This window comes from Podarcis bocagei, assembly GCF_964188305.1.
Source record: "Podarcis bocagei genome assembly, chromosome: 6".
NCBI classification, from domain to species: Eukaryota; Metazoa; Chordata; class Lepidosauria; order Squamata; family Lacertidae; genus Podarcis; species Podarcis bocagei.
In genome coordinates this window covers 41,692,395-41,712,674 of record NC_138130.1, presented here as the reverse complement: position 1 = coordinate 41,712,674, position 20,280 = coordinate 41,692,395, and the positions used below count along the sequence as shown (strand labels likewise).

The 20,280-nt window shown below is 44.1% G+C and overlaps 1 protein-coding gene across 4 annotated transcripts in view; it reads left to right on the top strand.

The window, feature by feature from the left end:
- Positions 1-20,280, top strand: part of SCML2 (Scm polycomb group protein like 2) — a 187,130-nt gene that overhangs the window by 11,627 nt on the left and 155,223 nt on the right. For all 4 annotated transcript variants that reach the window (XM_081199184.1, XM_081199181.1, XM_081199183.1 and 1 more), the window contains exons 3-7: positions 1,530-1,598; positions 4,499-4,569; positions 5,904-6,138; positions 7,915-8,003; positions 15,905-16,148. In XM_081199184.1, the coding sequence (XP_081055310.1) occupies positions 1,530-1,598; positions 4,499-4,569; positions 5,904-6,138; positions 7,915-8,003; positions 15,905-16,148 (708 nt within the window). The remainder of the gene's footprint in view (positions 1-1,529; positions 1,599-4,498; positions 4,570-5,903; positions 6,139-7,914; positions 8,004-15,904; positions 16,149-20,280) is intronic.

Sequence of the window (20,280 nt, the reverse complement as noted above, 5' to 3'; positions counted from 1 at the left end):
TTACAGAGCTCACAGGGAACACACCGCGGTTGTAGTTAATTACATAGCACACTGAAAATGCTTCCAAATTATGGAGAATTCCTGATTTGGCTAGAAGGCAGCAACTACCATGCTGGGCCAGGTTAGATATTTATTGCTCCCCAACTTTGATGTGTGACCAGCCCAATACAACAAGCAAAATGAGATTGCCATCTTCCTTCACATAGGAGCCAATTCCTAGGGGCTGAGGTCCCTTCAGCTCCCCCCCCCTAAAATATTTGAGGGGCTGGGGGCCCCCAAAGTTGATAGGCATTGCAATTCAAATTGGTGTGCACTGTCATGTGATGGGTTATGTGGGGCACGGCATACCTGGGACCCCCCCCCCCAATATTTTATTCAAGTTGGCACCCCTGTTCCTTGACCTTCAGTATCTGGCAGCCATTGTTCCACTTTTCCTTGAAGCGTCTACATGGTCTTACAGTTATGCTAGTAGTTGTCAGAGCAACCCATGGCAATATATTCTACAGATAACTGTATGAAACGGGGTACTTTGTCTTGTAAGGGAATGTTTGTTTTTAAACCTATGTGTCACGTTTAGTTTCCTCCAAGCGCTTACAGTTTTTACAGTATACTGTACCTTTCCCTGATTTTTAACTCTATTCATAACATGAGATGCACAGTTACTCTCAGAGAAATAACTAAATAAATCCCACTGAGTCCAGTTGGGTTTCCGTCTTAATAAATGTGTTTAACATTGCAGGATTGGTTGCACTGCCATTTCCTGCACGTAAGTGCCTGAAGCAGGGGTGGGTAGCCTTGATTGGCACAAGGGCCACGTTTTGGGTCAGCCACCCATTTGCAACACATTGCAATGCAAACATACCCTCAGCAAGGAAGGACTAGACAAGTATACATGAAACATGTATTACTACCCTGCGGGGTGGGGAGACAGACTCAGCAGACATGCTGCATCAGCCTCACACATTCAGCAGAGTTTTTGCTCTCTAAGGAAGCACTGATGTAGAAGGGCCTCTTACCCCAGGACTGTTCTGGGGAGCAGAGGAGGAAACCAGCCTCTTTTGCAAAGAGGCCCTTTTCCCTCTTGTGTGGCAGAATTGTTGGGATTCTTAGGAGAATGGTGCCGTGCCAGAGGGAGAAGGGGACCTTTTGCAAAGGTTGAAAAGACATTCCCAGACTAAATATGATGACCAGGGGGAGAAATTGAAACCAGTGCAACAATGAGGACCAACAGTATCACCTGCTGCTTGGCAAATACATACATACATATACGTACGTGTGTGTGTCCGTCCCCTATTTATTTACTCATTCATTCAAAGTACTTAAATTCTTTTTAGGGCAGAGCTCCTTCAGGGGGCTTTAAAAAGATAATTAGCTTCAAATAATTTAGCCTTGTATACATAGCAGTGGTTCTCAGCTGGAACTATATCCATGCACAATGCAGGGATGCATGGGGTACCTCAGCCCGGGGCAGTTTATTCTGCAAAATTATGTAAAAAATACTGTGTTTTACATCCTTTCTTTTTCTTTAGATTCTAAGACTATTAGAAGAGAAAAACATGGGAAGAGTTGTCTGTCAAGCAATCAGTTGCTAAATAATGGTATGTATTGTAAATGTAAATATTATGAATTATTTTTAAAATAAATGAATGGGGTTTAACGTCTGTTCATTGACATATCTCTCCCACCACCTCCTGCCTCACCCGATTAGCCTCGCCACTTGTGCAAGGTGCCTCCTTCCTGATTTTTGGACAGTTACAACTACCTCCTGCAGTGTAGTCCATGCTGTTCAGGAGGTCTCCCAATGATCCCGGGATCTTTTAAGAGGGCTGTTGCATGTGGGGGAGAAGAAGATCAGAAAGATCCTTGCTCTAGTGGCCCTGCCATAGCCTTTAGGGTTTTGAAATGGTTAGGGCACTTTTTTTCTTAGGGACTCCACTCCAGGACCTGGCACCAAAGTGGGGACATGCTGTCATGCACACTTAACCCAGACACACAGCCTTAATACATAATAATAATAATAATAATAATAATAATAATAATAATAATAATAATTAATTAATTTATACCCCGCCCATCTGGCTGGGCTTCCCCAGCCACAAACGCAGATAAGCATACTTAACTCAACTCTGCCTGCCTGGGTATGCTTTCATTCTTCTTATCTTTTTTAATGAAATAGAGGTGTATAATTTTTTTTTAATAAATAAGTAAGTTGCTTCCAATTCTCCTAGCTGAGCCCTTTGCCTGGGTTTGCTGGTATCTTTGCTCTTGGGTTCAAGAAAGATTTTAGGGTAGGTAATGTTTCTAAAATAAACCAAAGGGAGAAATTGAAACTTGGTTGATATATAGGTAGACTGAGCAGGTTTTTTGGTTTAAAATGAAGGAAGTAAAGAAGGACTTTTAAAAGTGACTAGCTCTGCTCAAGATGGGCCTTCCTCACCCTGATTGTGCAAGAGTTTTAACATTTTAAGGGAATAATGGGCTGGATACATGAGTGAAACACAGGAGACGTGTGCCACATAATGAATGGTAGAAATCCAGTACAAGCTAATGTCAGAACATGAGATGCAGGAGTCCCACTGCTTGCATCACTTGTGGCAGCCTCCAGGAGGGTTTCTGCTAGTAGCCAGGACCTCTTGAGTTTTATTAGCAATTATAAAGCAGCCCTTCCTCCAACCTGGCAGCCTCAGGTTGTTTTAGACTACATGCATCAAAGCAGTGTTCGAAACCCCCATTGTTCTAGGCACATTTTGCGACAGGGAATTTCATTGGCGCGAGCAGTTTCTGAGCTCTGGGCGCAGTACTGTGCCTAAGATTTCAGATTAAAACCTCAGAGTGGAAGGAAAGGAGGACCCTTTTCTGCCTCCCCACTTCCAGCCACTCTCTGAAGACTGGTGAAGAGACCCTCTTAAGAATATTAGGAGGGTGGGCAGGGGAAGGACTAGACCATATGAAAAATGAACGTAATATTTTAGCTGCAGTTCATTCATTTTCAGCTCTGTATTCTTGTTATAAAAAAGCATGCCTAGACATTCCATTGTTGTGCCTATAATGTAAGTTTAAGGTGTCATTTAGCTCCTAGCTGTCATATCTCAGTTTCCAACACTGCATCAAAGTACTACTGTTATCAGCTGATGGGAATTGTTCAAAACATCTGGAGGGCACCAGGTTGTAGATTATCCTAACAAAGCCACTAGGTGGCAGCATAGTATCATTTTTTCAGTGGCTTAATTTTTTGTATTTGGAGTGGAAACTCTTATGAAGGCATGGAGAATGTGCACAGATTAGCAGTGTAAGGTGGGATCTGGATGTGTAGTCCCAATATATGTCTGTTGACTGGCCAGCGTATGAGAGACCTTGTTTTTTTCCTCTTGGCTTGTGAGCTTTGGGATGTCATGTCAACCATCTCCTCCTTCATTCTGGAGGAGGATAGCTAGAGGTGTGCAGAAAGAAGGTATAAAGTAGTAGAGATGGTTGTGTAGGAAGCACATGAGTGGGTGGGGGTACAGGAGGGAAAAACAAGGGGGTGGTTTTCCCCCTTTTTGACTCTATTCCTTCAACTATGTGTGTATTTGGGGAGGACATGTTCCCTCTGTCCTGTCCCCTCATGTGTACATGTATGTATATTTTCATGCATGTCTGTGGCTTGTGTGATATGCAGTGTTGTGTGCATTTTGTGTTTAGCTGGTGGTGGGTGGAGGCGGTTCATATCCATCTCTGCCTTCTCTCCACTCTTGCAAACTATTGCACACCCACCTGCAAAAACAAACAAACTTGCATCTGGATTTTTGAGTGAAGCAGGTATTGATTCGCAAGCATTTGCCCAAATTATGCAGCTGTATGCTATAATGAGAATCAGCGTTTACATTTTTTTAAAAGAAACTTTTTGAAAGTTGCCATTGTTAAACCAAGAACCACTTTGTTGTCCCAGGAAATCTCATGCTATGTAAACACAGCAGTTTATCTTTATTCAGTAGGGTTCTGAAGGAGTGGCTAGATAACAAAGGGAATCCAGACCCTGCAAACTTAACACACTGCAAGGTCGAGCTATTCTAAGCTGCAGCGTAGGCACAGCTTAAGTGTGAATGCATTTGTGTGTTTTTTTCAGCAGTGACTCGCCTCCCTGTGCACAAAGAAATGTTCCTTTTTGTTTTATGTTAATGCTCAATCTGTAAACCAGTGAAACCACTTTTATTAATTTCACTAAAACTGCTCCTGCAAAGGTAGTATAAAAATCTAGATTCTAACAAGGGTTTCATATCTATATGTATATAGAAAGAGAAGAAGTTCAGATACATTGTTTTCCTTTGGGTAAATGATTTCTGCTTATCTTCCAGTAGTCTCTTAGAGTGCTAACTGCTTCCCCCAGTCACAAATGATGACAAATATACAAAAGATTGAAGAAGATAATAAGCAAAAGTCTGTGTGCTTCCTGCAGATTGAAGGCTTTTTATCTCAACAATATGTTTAAATTTTGCTCTCCCACGCTTTTCCCTCCTAGAATATTTTAACTGGGATAACTACTTGAAAGAGACTGGATCCTTAGCTGCTCCTTCACATTGTTTCAGACAGGTAAATGGTTTAAAATATAAATGAGTATACGAAAGTGTTTTATGTTAGTATTGTAGTTTCTTTGTGTTGCTTACCTTTCATATAGATATATGTTATGCAAGGGGTGGGCAGACTTCAGGCTTATGAGGGTTTTTTTTTTATTTTTTTACAAGAAGCCCAAGGTTTAGAGGGCTTGTTCAGGCATGGCCAAACTTGTGACTACAATTCCCATCATCCCTGACCACTGGCCCTCTTAAGCTAGGGATGATGGGAGTTGTAGTCCCAAAACAGCTGGAGGGCCAAGTTTGGCCATGCCTGGTATATATGGAGAGTGGAGTCAACAACCTGTTGTAATCCCTGAGCCATTCACTGTATATGGATATACAAATCTGTATCTTGAGTTAACATAGATCAAGGATGAGAACTCAGAACTCTTAAAGTGGCCAATACTGTTGTATAAAAACTTGGCCAAAGGCCGCCAATCATTATGCATATTTTATAAGTTAGAAACACCTAAGAACATTAGCACAAGGAGAGAAATGGCTTCCTTTTAAAAACTTTCACTGTTGTTAAACTATGAGGAGCTAGAACCACCTCTTAATTAACTGCAAATCACCCTAGAGATTTCCAAGTTGATACTAGTCTGTCTGCTTCTGTGTTACACAACCCATATGGGTATTTTGCAAGCTTCAGGTACTTGATACTATTTAGAGGGGGGCTCCAGTGGCTTTTAAAATAATAAATACTAGTTGCATAAGTTAAAATTTTATGTCAGGAAGGTATTAGCCTTTCATGCCTCTTAAAGCTGTGATTTGTTGTGAAGTTAATTAGAAGTAAATTACAATAAAATGGATGAGACAGCTTGCACGTAGGTAAGTTTAGGGTGGAAGTGCCAGCTTACTATAGTTGTGCAAAAGAATAAATTTGTGTAAGAAGCCAACTTCAATACAATGGATCACCTATTAGATTTGTAGGTAGGGTAGCTCATCCATTGAAGGTCGTTGCTCAGTGTATGTTACTATCTTTTAGCCTAGCCTACCTCATAATGTGAAGATACAATAGGAACTGTAAATCCTTGGTTAGGTTGAAGAGTGATTTACAGTAAATATAAATGGCATTTAGGGCACCTGGGATAATTGCCCAGGACTGGAAATAGAATCAAAATATTTAGGTGCCAGGAAATTTTCCAGCGATTTCTTTGAGGAGCTACACTTGATTTTGGCCCCAAAGGCTGAGAAACAATTATGGTGGGAATAAATAAGCTTGTGACTAGCCAAATAAGTACTGTTGATTCCTTCTCTCTCTCCCTCCTGGAAAAATAGTCTAGTAAATGCCTTATTTTGCCTTTCTTGCAGTCTAGGGTTCCACCTAGCAATGATTTCAAAGTGGGGATGAAATTGGAAGCCCATGACCCTCGAAACATTACCTCAGTATGTATAGCTACAGTTATTGGAATCACGGGTGCCAGATTAAGGTTGCGGCTTGATGGAAGCGACAACAAAAATGACTTTTGGAGGCTAGTGGATTCATCTGACATACAGCCAATTGGAACCTGCGAGAAGAAAGGAGGAATGCTTCAGCCACCACTTGGTAAGAAAACATATAAGCCTAACATGGGTGAAATAAAAGTTTGCTTCGAAGTCACAGTAGAGTTTGAAATAACGTATCAAAATAACAGCAGCCGGAGATAAAGGAAATTATGAATAGACTAAATGTACTGGACTGGGCGATTTGGGTTGAGTTTGCTAGAGAGAATACAAGTGAACCATGGATTCATGGCACTGCCGTGAGAAATGTCACTCAAGTTCCCAGGTTTTTCCTTCAAAACCCTCTGTAGCGTTGTCCTCCCGTTATCCTCTCCCCTTGCCCAGTTCCACCATCTTGATGCATGACTCCTTCAAAGAACTCCACCCCTTCTCTTTTGCATCCCTTTAGAACTGTCTCCCAGAAAAAAACCTGTGTGATGCCACCTCTCGCTTCCTCAAACCATATCTGTCCTGTGTGAAGTCTTTGGGGGCAGCTTCCTGGTCCCCCTTGCCCTACTGTCACTGCGTGTCACTGAAATAATGCACATTCTTCCCTGTTTACCCCATGCCTCCATTTCCCTCCTCTTTCCCTGTTGACGTCTGTGTTCTGTTGTAGGCCATAAGCCTGCGATAGATTAGGGACCTGTCTTCCAAAGCCTATGTAGCACCACTGATGGTTCTGTAGGAATAATGGAAATAATAATCGGTTAGTAATTTAGTGGCGCTTTAAAGCAGAGGTGACTAACCTGTGGCCTCCAAATGTTGTTGGACTCCCAGTCCTCCCATCGGCTTCAGCCAGCAATGCCAAAGATTATCAGTTGCACATTTGGAGAGCCACAGGTTCCTTCCCCGGGTATGAAAATCTTGCTCCTGTTAGCAAGATGTTTTATTGCCTTCAGGGTGAGGGATGCATTCCCTTCTGAAAACTTCATAAGGACCACGTGCCAATGGTGGCCAGAGGGGAAAGTGCACGAAGCAACAAATGTAAAATTTTTGCCTTGGTACCATAGGCTAGTTTCTATGCAAATTTGCACCCTCCTCTCTACCTAGCCAGTGAGGGGTGGGGGTGGGGGAGAGAGACCCGTAGGTTCCCCACACCTGGCCTATACTGAGAAAGTAATTGTTTGGAAGCAAAATGGCTTGAAACAGGTGTTTCAGCACCACCAGTGAATGAAATTATCTGTGTGGGTGTCCCCCCCCCCCCAAATCTTTGCAGTAATGTTTGCCGGATACTATAATGCAATTAGTTTGCTCCTGCAGTGTATGTGAACTGGCACATATCTTTATTGAGCCAGACAAGTGAGCCCTTGATAAAATATATCATACTGTATTTGGCCCTCCTATGTTTTATGAAGATAGGCAGAATTCCAGTGTCCAAATGGTGTTGCACAGCTAAATACCTTTTTGAAACCTTCCCTTTGGCAGTTTTGCCGCATCTTGTTTGTTGGCTGAGCTTGGAGCTAATTGTGTGTGTAATTGCCTCCTGCTAACTGTATACAAAACTGGCATTTCCCAAGTGACGTCGAACTGTCTGGTCCCAGAAATCCTATTCCGCTCGTAATACAGTATGAGTCAAACGCTCCCTTTCTGCTTAACTTGAAATGTAGCGCTGTATTTCCACGTGTTGCACCAGGTGCTTAGCTTAGTTAGTATTGCTCAATTACGGTTGTAGCTTCTGGTGGGAAGTGCCTCAGCACGATGCGCCCATGCTCATCCTCTATTTATAATCAAAACGTATCCTGCAGAGATAACGCCACTTAACAAAGGTTCTCTTGTTTCTTAAAAGGCATATTTTTGGTAAATCTGTTATGCACAACTAATCTATTGTTGTCAATTTTAGGTTTCCAGATGAATTCATCTTCCTGGCCAATGTTTCTCCTAAGAACACTAAATGGTGCTGAAATGGCTCCTGCTTCATTCTTTAAGAAGGTAGGAGACTCGGCTGCAGTTCTATTGTTTGTTGAGGATTCCAGAGCACTATACTGCACTGTCCAGCCTGAAAAGGCAAGGAAGTTGTTTAAAAGGACAGGACTACTAGGAAGGGGAACATCTTTCTCCATCCTCAGTGCCTGCATTTAGAAAATGCCTGTATATGTCTTGAGTTCAGAACAAATCTCTTTGGTTTTAACAGTTTTAGGCTTACCTCTCCACACAGGTCAAATTAATATATTAAAATATGTGTGTTGTTTATTACATGTGATCTTCCTGTTCATGCAAAAATGGGGCATTACAGTCTAGACAAATGTAGAAGTTAATTCCTGTATGGGAGAGGTTGACTTTTTTCTGTTGAATAGTCTGGTGAATGTATCAAAGACTTCTAAGCATAGTGAACACCCTTAAATTATGCCCCATCCTCCTTATTCCAGTCACTGTTGTACGGATCAAACACAAATGACAATGCAGAACACATTTTTATGCTAAAAACAATACACTCTCTTCTTGTAACAATCTCAACATTTTTACTCCTTTCTTGTCTCTTGGTATATGATGTTTACATGTGTTTTAATTTGTGCTTAGTTCATGCTATTTTAATAACTGAAGCTCAGCCCAGTTAAACTGAGGCACTAGACCAGATGGTTTGGGAGATTGCCTGCTCTTGCACTTCTGATCTGAAGGAGCAGGTTCGTAGCTTGGGGGTACTCCTGGATCCTTTGCTGTCGCTCGAGGCTCAGGTGGCCTCAGTGGAGCGGAGTGCCTTCCATCAGCTTTGGCTGGTGGCCCAACTATGCCCCTATCTGGACAGGGATAGCCTAACTACTGTTGTCTATGCTCTGGTAACCACAAGGTTAGATTACTGCAATGCGTTCTACGTAGGGCTGCGTCTGAAGATGTTTCGGAAACTTCAGCTACTGCAGAATTTAGCGGCCAGGTTGCTCACCGGAACAAGATGGTTTGAGCATATTACACTGATCCTGGTCTGACTGCATTGGCTACCATTTCCAGGCCCAATTCAAAGTGCTGGTTTTGACCTATAAAGCCTTAAACGGCTCAGGACCATAATACCTCAAGGACCGCCTCTTTCCATATGAACCTACCCAGACCCTGAGATAATCTTCTGAGGCCCTTCTTGAGAGGTCCAGAGGGTGGCAACTTGAGAACAGGCCTTCTCTGTCTGTGGAATACTCTCCCCAGGGAAGTTCACCTGGCACTTTCATTATACACCTTTAGGCACCAGGCAAAAAAGTTCCTTTTTAACTAGACAGTTGATTTGGTTGACATCCTATGCCCTTTTAAAATGTGAGCGTTTTTGGGGGGTGGGTTCTTGGGTTCTTGTTTTCATTTAGATTATGTATTTTGTGGTTTTATATTTTGTTTTTGTTCTGTGAACCACCCTGAGGCCTCCAGGTATAGGGCAGTACATAATTTCAATCAGTAGTAGTAGTAGTAGTAAATTTGGATGTTTTAAACTTTTTTTGCTGATCATTTTATTGTGTTACTCATTTTGTAAACTGCTTTGAGGTTTGGTTGGGTTTTTTTTTACACTCAAGTGGAACAGAAATGTTATGAAATAAATAAATTTTATGAATTGCCCCAAAGCTGGAACAGTACAAGTCTGTTCTGCGAAGAAAACGAAGTGGGTTGATTTACAAAGTGAAGAAATGCAATAATGTGCCTTAATTATGTAAGGAAGAAGAATATAAGTTATATTTACAACTTAAATTGTCCTTTTAGTTACATGGACAATTTTACAAATGAAGCTATGCCCCTTTTTATTAATAATGCATGTCCTTCCCCACAAAACTTAGGAAATCAATCTAATGAACAATAAAACGTAAGGAAGAGTAGGAAACAAAATGCCATCATGGAAGCAATTCATCATTTGAACATGCATTGAAGTCACATTATGCAAATTCGAATGGCTTTATAAGAGAGTCTCTTGTTAGTTTACAAACCTGCTTTAGGCATAGACTTGAAGATGATAATTGGTCAGTTCATGGTCTCAACACTGACGGGTGACACTGCAAACTATTTTATGTTTTTTACAACACTGTAACAACTTATTCTTCTTGTGATTAACAAGGCGTTGGAAATATGTTGCTTGGTAGTTCTGTTTCTTTCATCAGTAATTAAGGAAAGAAATACGTATCTTAAATTTTCAACAACAAAAAATGGACTTCTTGTTGATAGGCGGTTGTAATGGGATGATTAGCTGCTTGTGCGTAAAATCGTGCTCCCTCAGAGTTTGTGCGACTCCACAAACCTCTGTGTGTGACAGAGCTCCACAAACATGTCTGCTCTTAGTCACTCGTAGAGTCTGACAGTGGCTGTCTGCGGAAGCGTTTCCAGCAAAGAAGCTCCTTAACGGAAACGCGTCTCCTGGACTCACGGCGTGACAGTTTCCGGCGAGGTGTGGGTCTCCCTATGGGAGACTCAGATACCTCCCCACTGTTCTCGCTGGAAGCGTCTCTGAGCCCTCCCTCCTGCTCGCATTCCCTCAGAGATCCACTCCTCCCCCTGCTGGTTCCTGCCTCAGCTGTTGAGTCTCTTTCTTCCTCCCTGAGACCCTCCACCGCCTGATGCTCCGATGGCAGTTCCCTGACATCCACCTCCCCTCCAGGGCCCCCCTCACCCCCTCCCATTTCCTCTTCCCTGGGAGGTGAAGGGTTAAAACCCCGAAAAGAATCTTCTTCATCTTCAGACGTCTCGAACAACTCCCTCCATCGATCGCCGTCCTGGCTCGCTGAATCCTCCTCCTCTTCGGAATCTGTGAACCCCTCCAACTCCTCTTCCTCGTCGGTGGTGGCAAAGTATTTCCTTCGGAACCTCGCTACAGGCTGAGGTTTGCGTGGGAACCTCTGATGAAAAGTTTCTATTAAAAATTCGTCATTGACATCCTCTGCCCTAACCCAGGTGTTTTCCGACTCCGGTTCCCCTTCCCACATTACCAAATACTCAACTTGATCTCCCTTCCACCTGGAATCGAGGATCTCCGCTACATGGTAGCTGTGTTCCTTCTCCTCCATTGCTGGTCCCCTAGTGACCCTCCCTTCACTGTCCCCTTTATACGGTGACAGCAATGACCTGTGGAAAACTGGGTGCAGCTTCATGTGGTTCGGTAACCGGAGTCTGAAAGCCACTGGGTTGACCTGCTGCATGACTTCAAATGGTCCCAGCCTTTTGGGTCTTAACTTCTTACAACCCCCTTTGAATGGCAACCCTTGGGTTGACAGCCACACCTGGTCCCCCACCCTGATGCTTTCACCTTCCCTTCTGTTTTTGTCTGCCTGCCTCTTATATTCCTCCTTAGCCCTGTTTAAGTTGAGTTGGAGCTGGCGATGGATCGCTTCCATTTCTTCAACGAACTGTTCTGCAGCTGGAACGCTCCAGTTCTCCCCTTCCCCCCCTGGGAAGGCTCTGGGATGGCACCCGTGATTAGCCAAAAAGGGGCTCATCCCCGTGGACACGTTCTCTGCATTGTTGTAGGCAAATTCTGCCAACGCCAGCTTCTCCACCCAATCATTCTCTCTGTCATTCACATAACACCTCAAATATTGCTGGAGAACACCATTAGCTCTTTCCGCCTGCCCGTTGGTTTCTGGATGACGGGCCGTTGAGAAATTAACCTCAACATGCAGTAAGCTCATGAGCTTCCTCCAGAACCTGGAAGTAAATTGTTTCCCTCGGTCTGAAACCACCCTCAAGGGGGCGCCATGCAACCTAAACACATTTTCTACAAACAATTTGGCTGTTTCTTCTGCTGTGACCGCATGTGAGCAGGCTATAAAGTGGGCCATTTTAGTTAACAGGTCTACCACAACCATGATGGCTGTTTTCCCTCTAGACCTTGGCAGATCAGTCATAAAATCTATGGCCACTGCTTCCCACGGTCTTTCAGGTGTAGGTAGTGGTTCTAATAAACCTGCCGGTGCCCGCCTCTCCCCCTTGGCTCGTTGGCATTGTTCACACCCTCTCACATACTCCCGCACATCTTCCCTGACCTTGGGCCACCAAAATTCCCTGGTAACCAGCCACATGGTTTTGTGTTGCCCAAAATGCCCTGCTGTGGGGCTATCGTGCAGTTGCTTGAGTACCTTCTCCCTCAATTCCCCTTCGGGTATATATAACGCTCCCTTGTAGTACAATGCCCCGTTTCTCTCCTCAAAACCCCCGGGTTTGTCTCCCTCCCTCCTGAGACCCCTGAGTTTGTCCTGGGCGTATTCATCATGCACCGTACCCTCTACCAACTCCCTTTGCCCCACCAATGCCGCCCCACACACCCAGCGGTCCTCTGGAATGACATGGGTCTCTTCGGGTGCTCCCTCCCCCTCCAAATATTCAGGTTTGCGTGAGAGAGCGTCCGCCCTAACGTTCTCTGGGCCTGGCACGTAACAAATCTCAAAGTTAAATTTGGAGAACTCCTGGGCCCATCTCAACTGCCGTTGGTTGAGCACTCGCGCAGTTCTCCAATACTCTAGATTCTTATGGTCCGTGCACACTTGCACCTTATGTTGTGCACTAATTAGCAGGTGCCTCCATTTCCGGAAAGCCTCATGAATAGCAAGAAGTTCCCGGTCGTACACCGTGTAGTTCCTCTCGGATTTGTTCAGCTTTCGCGAAAAGAAGGCACACGGTCGCCACTCTGACTCCTCCTTCCCCGACTGCAGAAGAAGCACCGCCCCTATGGCTCTGTCAGATGCGTCTGTTTCGACCCTCAGCTTCTTTTGTAAGTCCACATGCAGAAGTTGTTCTTCCGAGGCGAAGGCCCTCTTCAGTTCCTCAAACGCTCGCTCCGCCTCCGCCGTCCATACAAACTTCTTTTTACTGCTGAGACAGTCCGTAATGGGCGCCGTCAGGTGGGCGAAGTTTCGGATGAACTTACGATAAAAGTTTCCAAACCCTAGGAACCTCTGCACATCCTTCTTGGTTTTGGGTGTTTTCCAGTCCAGCACTGCCTGCACCTTACCGGGATCCATGGCCAATCCCTTGTCTGACAGGCGGTACCCCAGGAATTCCACCTCCTTGGTATGAAACTGACACTTCTCCAGTTTCACCCACAGCCTGTTGGCTTGCAGCCTGCTCAACACTTCTCTGACGTCTCTCACATGTTGCTCCTCATTCTCCGAATACACCAACACATCATCTAGGAAGGCAACGCAATTCTTGTAGAGCAAAGGACCCAGTACGTGGTTCATAAAAGATTGAAAGCACGCTGAGCCTGCTTGTAATCCAAAAGGCATAACGAGATATTCAAATGCCCCCAAAGGGGTAAACATGGTGGTTTTCCATTCATCCCCTTTCCTTATACGTATCAGGTTGTACGCCCCCCTTAGATCCAGCTTTGTAAAAATCTTTCCCTTCCTCACCCTGGTCAAAATATCATCAATCCTGGGCATAGGGAAAGTCACTGGTTCAGTCACTGCATTTAACCTCCTAAAATCACATACAAGTCTCGGCTTGTCCGTGTGCTTTTTATCCACAAAAAACACTGGGCTACCCCCCGCTGCTTTGGACTCTCTGATGAAGCCCCTCTTCAGGTTCTTGTCAATAAATTCTCGCAACTCCTGCATTTCTCTGTCTGACATGGCATACAACTTGCCCACAGGAAGCTGTGCTCCAGGGAGTAGATTGATCTGGCAATCAAAGGGCCTATGAGGGGGTAGTTGGTCAGCTTCCTTCTCGCTGAACACGTCGCTGAGATCTGCATACTGTGGTGGTACCTTCACCTTCTCCATTACTTCTGTCCCTGCTAGGGTGGCTTGGGCCCCTGCTGAACCCTTTTCCCCTTTGCAGTGTTCTAAGCAATGTGCTGAACCAAAGGAAACCACTCTTTGATGCCAGCCCACCAGCGGATCATGTAGCGCTAGCCAGCTCATTCCCAAAATAATGGGAGCGCCTCCCAAGGTGGCCACATTAAACGCTATCAGTTCTGTGTGCCTTGCCACCCTCATTATCATTGGGACGGTCTGCAAGCTGACTCCTCCTCCCAACAACTCCCTGCCATCGATCGTGGTCACCTGCAGGGGGTTGCTTAAAGGGATCGTCTGTATCTGGTGTTCAGCAGCAAACTCCTTGCTCATAAAATTGCAGGAGCTGCCTGAGTCCAACAGCGCCTTTATTTTTAGGGGGTGTCCATTTTGGCAGCTCTAGCGACACATCAATAACTAGAGCAGGTTGAGGAGCTTCTGGCACGGGCACTTTCACTGCTCTTTGGCCTGGCTGCAGTGCCCCGACTGTGGCAACCAGGCGTTGGCTTTTACCTGCTCCGTTTCTCCCTGCTCTCCTCCCTCAACAGCTCCCACCATCCCTTGCCATTCCTTCCTCTGGGGGCAGACTCTGGCAAAGTGGCCTGGCTGTTGGCAGAGATAGCATTTCCGGGCGCCTTTTCCCTCCTTCTTAACCCCCTCACTGGGTTTTGAAAATGCGCGCGCGCGCGCTGTTCCGATTTCCATCGGCTCTGCCGGCGGGAAAGCTGGCTCAGGAATGTCTGGAATGCGGAACTCCTTCCAACGTTCCCCTCTCCCTTCCCGCCTCTCCAAGGCTCTTGCCTCCTGACGCGCTCCTATGGTCAGCGCAGATTTGGTCAGCTGATCCATAGACACCGCCCTGGGGCTCCGGGACAGCTCGTCTTTCACAGCCGAAGAAAGACCTTCTTCAAATAGCATCTGAATAGGTGCCGCCGATAAATCCCAACCCAGTCTGTGAATCAGCATGGTAAACTCAGTCCAGTACTCACGGACAGATCGGCTTCCCTGCTTGCAAGCCATTAGCTGTCTGCGCACCACCCCTTCCTCAATATCGCTGGAAAACATGATATCCATTGCTCTAAAGAACTTCATCGTGTCCTTTAGGACGTCATTGTGCGTTGCCATTAGGGGTCGAACCCAGTCCCGCGCCCCTTTCTCAAGATGCCCAATTACGAAAGCAACTCGCGATTCCTCATCAGGGAACTCATCGAACTGCACATTAATGGCATATTGCATCTCTGTCCTAAAGGCATGGTAATCCTTGGGGTCCCCCCCAAACTTCTGCACCAATCCTGGTACCTTTCTGGGGAACTGAGTGGCTCTCCCCTTCTTGTCTGCATCCTGAGCCCTTCTCTCCTCAAGCCTCGCCGTCTGCAGCGCAAGTTGGACTTCCAACGCTCGGTACCTTTCTTCCAAGCTTGGACCAGCGCCAACTCCTGCTCCTCCGGTTCCGGCTGGTTCGCTCATGATGCTTTCTCCTGCACAGGCAGCGTACAGAGACTGTCAGACTGCTGTAATGGGATGATTAGCTGCTTGTGCGTAAAATCGTGCTCCCTCAGAGTTTGTGCGACTCCACAAACCTCTGTGTGTGACAGAGCTCCACAAACATGTCTGCTCTTAGTCACTCGTAGAGTCTGACAGTGGCTGTCTGCGGAAGCGTTTCCAGCAAAGAAGCTCCTTAACGGAAACGCGTCTCCTGGACTCACGGCGTGACAGTTTCCGGCGAGGTGTGGGTCTCCCTATGGGAGACTCAGATACCTCCCCACTGTTCTCGCTGGAAGCGTCTCTGAGCCCTCCCTCCTGCTCGCATTCCCTCAGAGATCCACTCCTCCCCCTGCTGGTTCCTGCCTCAGCTGTTGAGTCTCTTTCTTCCTCCCTGAGACCCTCCACCGCCTGATGCTCCGATGGCAGTTCCCTGACAGCGGTAATAGAAATATTGTAAATTAGCAAATACTCCAAAGTGTCCTTTTTTATCCATGGAGGAGCTCTGGACGATAGAAAATACAGGAAAAATGCTAACATATCCCCCCCCCCTACTATGTATCTTTTGGAGCATCAGTCCTTTTAGGCATCAAGGTTATATGAAACTCATTCCCTTCCAAGATCTCATGTGTACATACCTGTTTGGCTCTTTTGTTTTGGCAGGAACCTACAAAGCCTTCTCCAAACTGTTTTAAAGTTGGAATGAAGCTAGAAGCAATAGACAGAAAAAATCCTTATTTAATATGTCCCGCAACCATTGGGAATGTTAAAGGAGATGAAGTTTTTATTACCTTTGATGGCTGGCGAGGGGCATTTGACTATTGGTGTAAATATGATTCTCGGGATATCTTTCCAGTCGGATGGTGCGATTTAACAGGAGATGCTCTACAGCCACCAGGGAATAGTGGTAAGAATTTTTTATTTGTTAAATTCCACACGTCAGGCTCATCTAGTCCATCTTTGCTTTTAAGCCTGTGCCTTTAAGACTTTGATACAGCTGACAGAGAAGCTATAAGGAAAAATGTGTTGGTTTTTGGGTGTTTCCCATCATCATTTAATTTTTATGAGTCTTTACCTTGTCGTACCACAGATATGCATGCCATCCTAAAGAATTATTAAACCCTTCCAGATCTAGGACATCAGTGTTCTCTAAAAGTATCCAATCCTTCATCCAACAGAAGGCTGCTGCTTCATAGTATATCCTTAAGTCCAGAGAGCCAGTGTGGTGTAGTGGTTAAGAGCAGTAGTCTCGTAATCTGGGGAACCGGGTTCGCGTCTCCGCTCCTCCACATGCAGCTGCTGGGTGACCTTGGGCCAGTCATACTTCTTTGAAGTCTCTCAGCCCCACTCACCTCACAGAGTGTTTGTTGTGGGGGAGGAAGGGAAAGGAGAATGTTAGCCGCTTTGAGACTCCTGAAGGGGAGTGAAAGGCGGGATATCAAATCCAAACTACTACTACTACTACTACTCCTCTTCTTCTTCTTCTTCTTCTTCTTCTTCTTCTTCTTCTTCTTCTTCTTCTTCTTCTTCTATAGCAAAATCTAAGTAGGATGAAATAAAGCCTAAAGGCATCCCACTAGCTTTAATTAAATGTATTCACTAGCACCAGGGATCACCATCCCAATGTCTGCAGGTGCCATGGTGGCTATGAAGGTTTTGTGACGGTCACCCTACAAAATTTGCCCACTAGTCCAGAAATATTGGTGACCTCTGCTCTATCATTTGCTATACTTGCAGTGCAGCTTCCCATTGTGTTCATGGATATAGGATTGCAGCCAAAGAGAGACAAACCTTGATAACTTTATGCTTGCCACAAGTTCAGATGTAATGAGAAACCGTAGGGTCACGTTACCTGGGAGTTGCATGCTTCCCTCTCCCCCACTGTTGTGCTAAGGAAGGTGGTTGGAAGCTTCTTTGGATAATATGTAAACCATGGTTTCCTATGATCAGGGAAAAGTGCTTCCGGAACATGGCTTGTTCTCACAAGTCATCACTTAAACAGACTTAGCGTTTCATGACATTGGACGTCATGAAAGCTGTGTTTAAAATCAGAAGCAAAATTATCCCATGGTTTTTTGTTACGTCTCAGCTTAGCCTGTATTATCATTGTCAGAAGTAGTGGCGTTTCACATCTCCTTAATAAACTTTTCCACAATTACTATTGCATTATTTCTCTAGTGCATGTGCCTCTCTCTCTGTTCCTCCCTCTCCCTCTCTTACACTGGTGTACTATATTTTGTTTTCATTACAGTTATGTCAAGAGATGCTGCTCAGCTGTAGAGTTGCTTATGGCACTAGCATAGCTACTGTCCACACAGTTTATCAAATAGTTTTTCTTAATGCATTAAGTAGTTTTTTCTAGATGCATTAAAAAGCAGGTTCCCTGAAAAAGCTGAGCAACTATCTCCTTCCTGCTTCAGAAGACCATAATTTGTCTTATATGGAGCTGCAACATCTGACTATTTGGTAATAGTAGGGTTTGACTATGCTGGGTCTGCTTATGGATCCTAAAATAAATGAACAGATGTGGAAAAGTTGTAAGCGCCAATAATTTTTTAGTCTTTTTCATAGGCCTACACATAATGTTTAATGCATAGTCTCACCCCTTATCAAAACAAGGATAAGCAGTTGTAGAAGTAATTGAAGCATCCTAGTTGCTGTTATATGTTTGCACTCTGTGATACTGAAAGCTCTATAAGCAATCAGTACTCTCAATACAGAAAGCCGTGTTAACATCCTTTGCTTCTTGCTCCATCCTTTCAAGATGCATTGTTGCTCCAGTTAGTATAAGACTATTTGGTTTGAAAAGACTTTAATAAAGTTGTTGCTTAGGATCAGAGTTTTAAGCAGGGGCTGCTGCGTAGCTAGAGTACCCACAAGAGACCTGAATGCTTGATGTCTCAATTGTTTTGCCAGCTCAGCGAGAAACAAAATGCTTTGTTTTGTTTGTGGAACGGAGAGGGCCATTGTAATGCAAAGCATTGGCCTGAAAAGAGCAAAAGGGCTGCCCACCCCCTTCCAACTGCACATTATATATTAATTACAAAGAGACACAGCCGATAACCGCCCCCCCGTCCCGTTTTAATAAACTAATATTTTGATGCACTAATATTTTAATACAAATCCTGTTGAGATTACAAAATGGTTTTCAAGTTTTGGCTCCTGTAGCTCAGCTGAGATACCTCTGTACATGATACAGTTGTGTTGGCAGCTAGATTTCTTTGCTTGTCCTTTCACTCTTTCCAGATTCTCTGACCCCATGTAACCTTTGATCCCCTCCTCAAGAGGGGGTGGTTAAGGAAGTATGAGCAGGTGACTGATGGTCACTGTCAATAGAGCCCGCAGACAATATGTGAATTGCTTTAGCAGTCTCTCCCCTCCGCTCTGTTGCCCTCCCCCTTCCTCTTCCTCTTAAACCAACAAATGCAAATTGCTGCACCCTGATTTGCTCGTGCAAAATTTCAGTGCCCGCTGTCCAGGCAGTGTGGGCTTTGTTGCAGATCTGCTTTTTCAGTCTAAAAAAGCAGTCCTATGAGATTGGGTCTTGAACCTTACAAGTGGCTAATGTAAATGACATCTGCATCTCTGGAATATAAAGGTAGGAAACCTGTTTAAAGGAAATTGTTTTTATATAGCGTTCCAGCAGGGGCTCATTATTACTCCATTTGCAGCCTTTGTTCAGCAAGCACTATCCATCATTTATTCCAAAGAGCAGAAAGTTACTGTGTGTAAAAGCGTGTACCTGCTATTTTACAACCTGTGGCATTGAAGGGTGTTTTCTTTGTGTTTGTGAACTCTGCTGTCCTCTCAGATTTTTGCTGCACGTTAATCCATTGACATTTCAGTGGAAGCAGCGATGGACTGTAGCACAAACATGTTTAATCCAGATAACTGTTGTTTTGCAATGTGTGAGTGTGGCAAGTGTGTGTGATGAAATTTGTGTTTGTGTGCAGTGAAATTACATTTTGTAATAAAACTTTTATTTTTTCAATTTTTACACCAGTGATGATTTTCTGAACATGGGAATACATGGAGTTTAACTTCACACAAATGTACCTTTTTAGAAATGTTTCATTCTTCAACTGTAGTATAATACAAGTGGTTGATAACTTTTGAATGTGACGAAGAAGAAAAGCAACACTGTTTAGTTACCTAAAAACATCTCCAGAACTATATAAAGCTGTATGAAAAAGAAAAGTATAATCTGTAGGGCGTGGTCTAGTCAAACAATATACATAGGAGCTGTGCCAGATTTCATGTGTTAAAATTTTTTGTCACATAAATAAAATATACTTTTTATTTTCTATGAATGTGTTCTCTCTGTAGAATTTACCTGCTTTACACAAAAACAGACCATGCAACCTTGGTTATATCTTTCAAACATAGTTTTCCAGTGTTTAATTGGTCCAAAATGGTGCCACAATTTTATTTTTGAAAACAAGTGTTTTCCCTTTCACATTGAAACAGCTGCATTTAGACATGGGCAGACATTGTTTTACCAACTGTGGGACTTTAAAATTACTTTGGGGTTTTTCTTGGATACGAAAAAAACAAGCTCAACGGAAACATCAAAACTACATTTATTTTGATTTGAAATATATATCTTTATAAGGGGGGAAAAAGCAATCTTATTCTGTAAGACACATGAAGGAATTGAATGGCATACTCCCTTGACCAAATGAAACCAATCACAGGAATCCACATGACTGGAAAGTCAAGGGGTAGAAGGCAGAATGATCAAAACTTTTTCAGTTAATCAGAAGCATGGATATATATATGACTTGCTGTTCATAAAGAATTACCACAAATATTCTTGAACAAATTCCATTCGTTTCAGTAGGGCCTGTGAAAGCAAAACTCCCAGCATGCTGTTAAGAAATTCCATTAAATTTCATTTAGGGTTTTTTTTGGGGGGGGTGGAGCTCTTCTGTTATCTCATTATGTCCTAACTGGTGTTGCTAGAAAAGAAATCACATGGCCCAATTTTGTGCCTCTAGCAGCAGCTTGATGTACAGAAACCAGCTTTTCTTTGCATATGA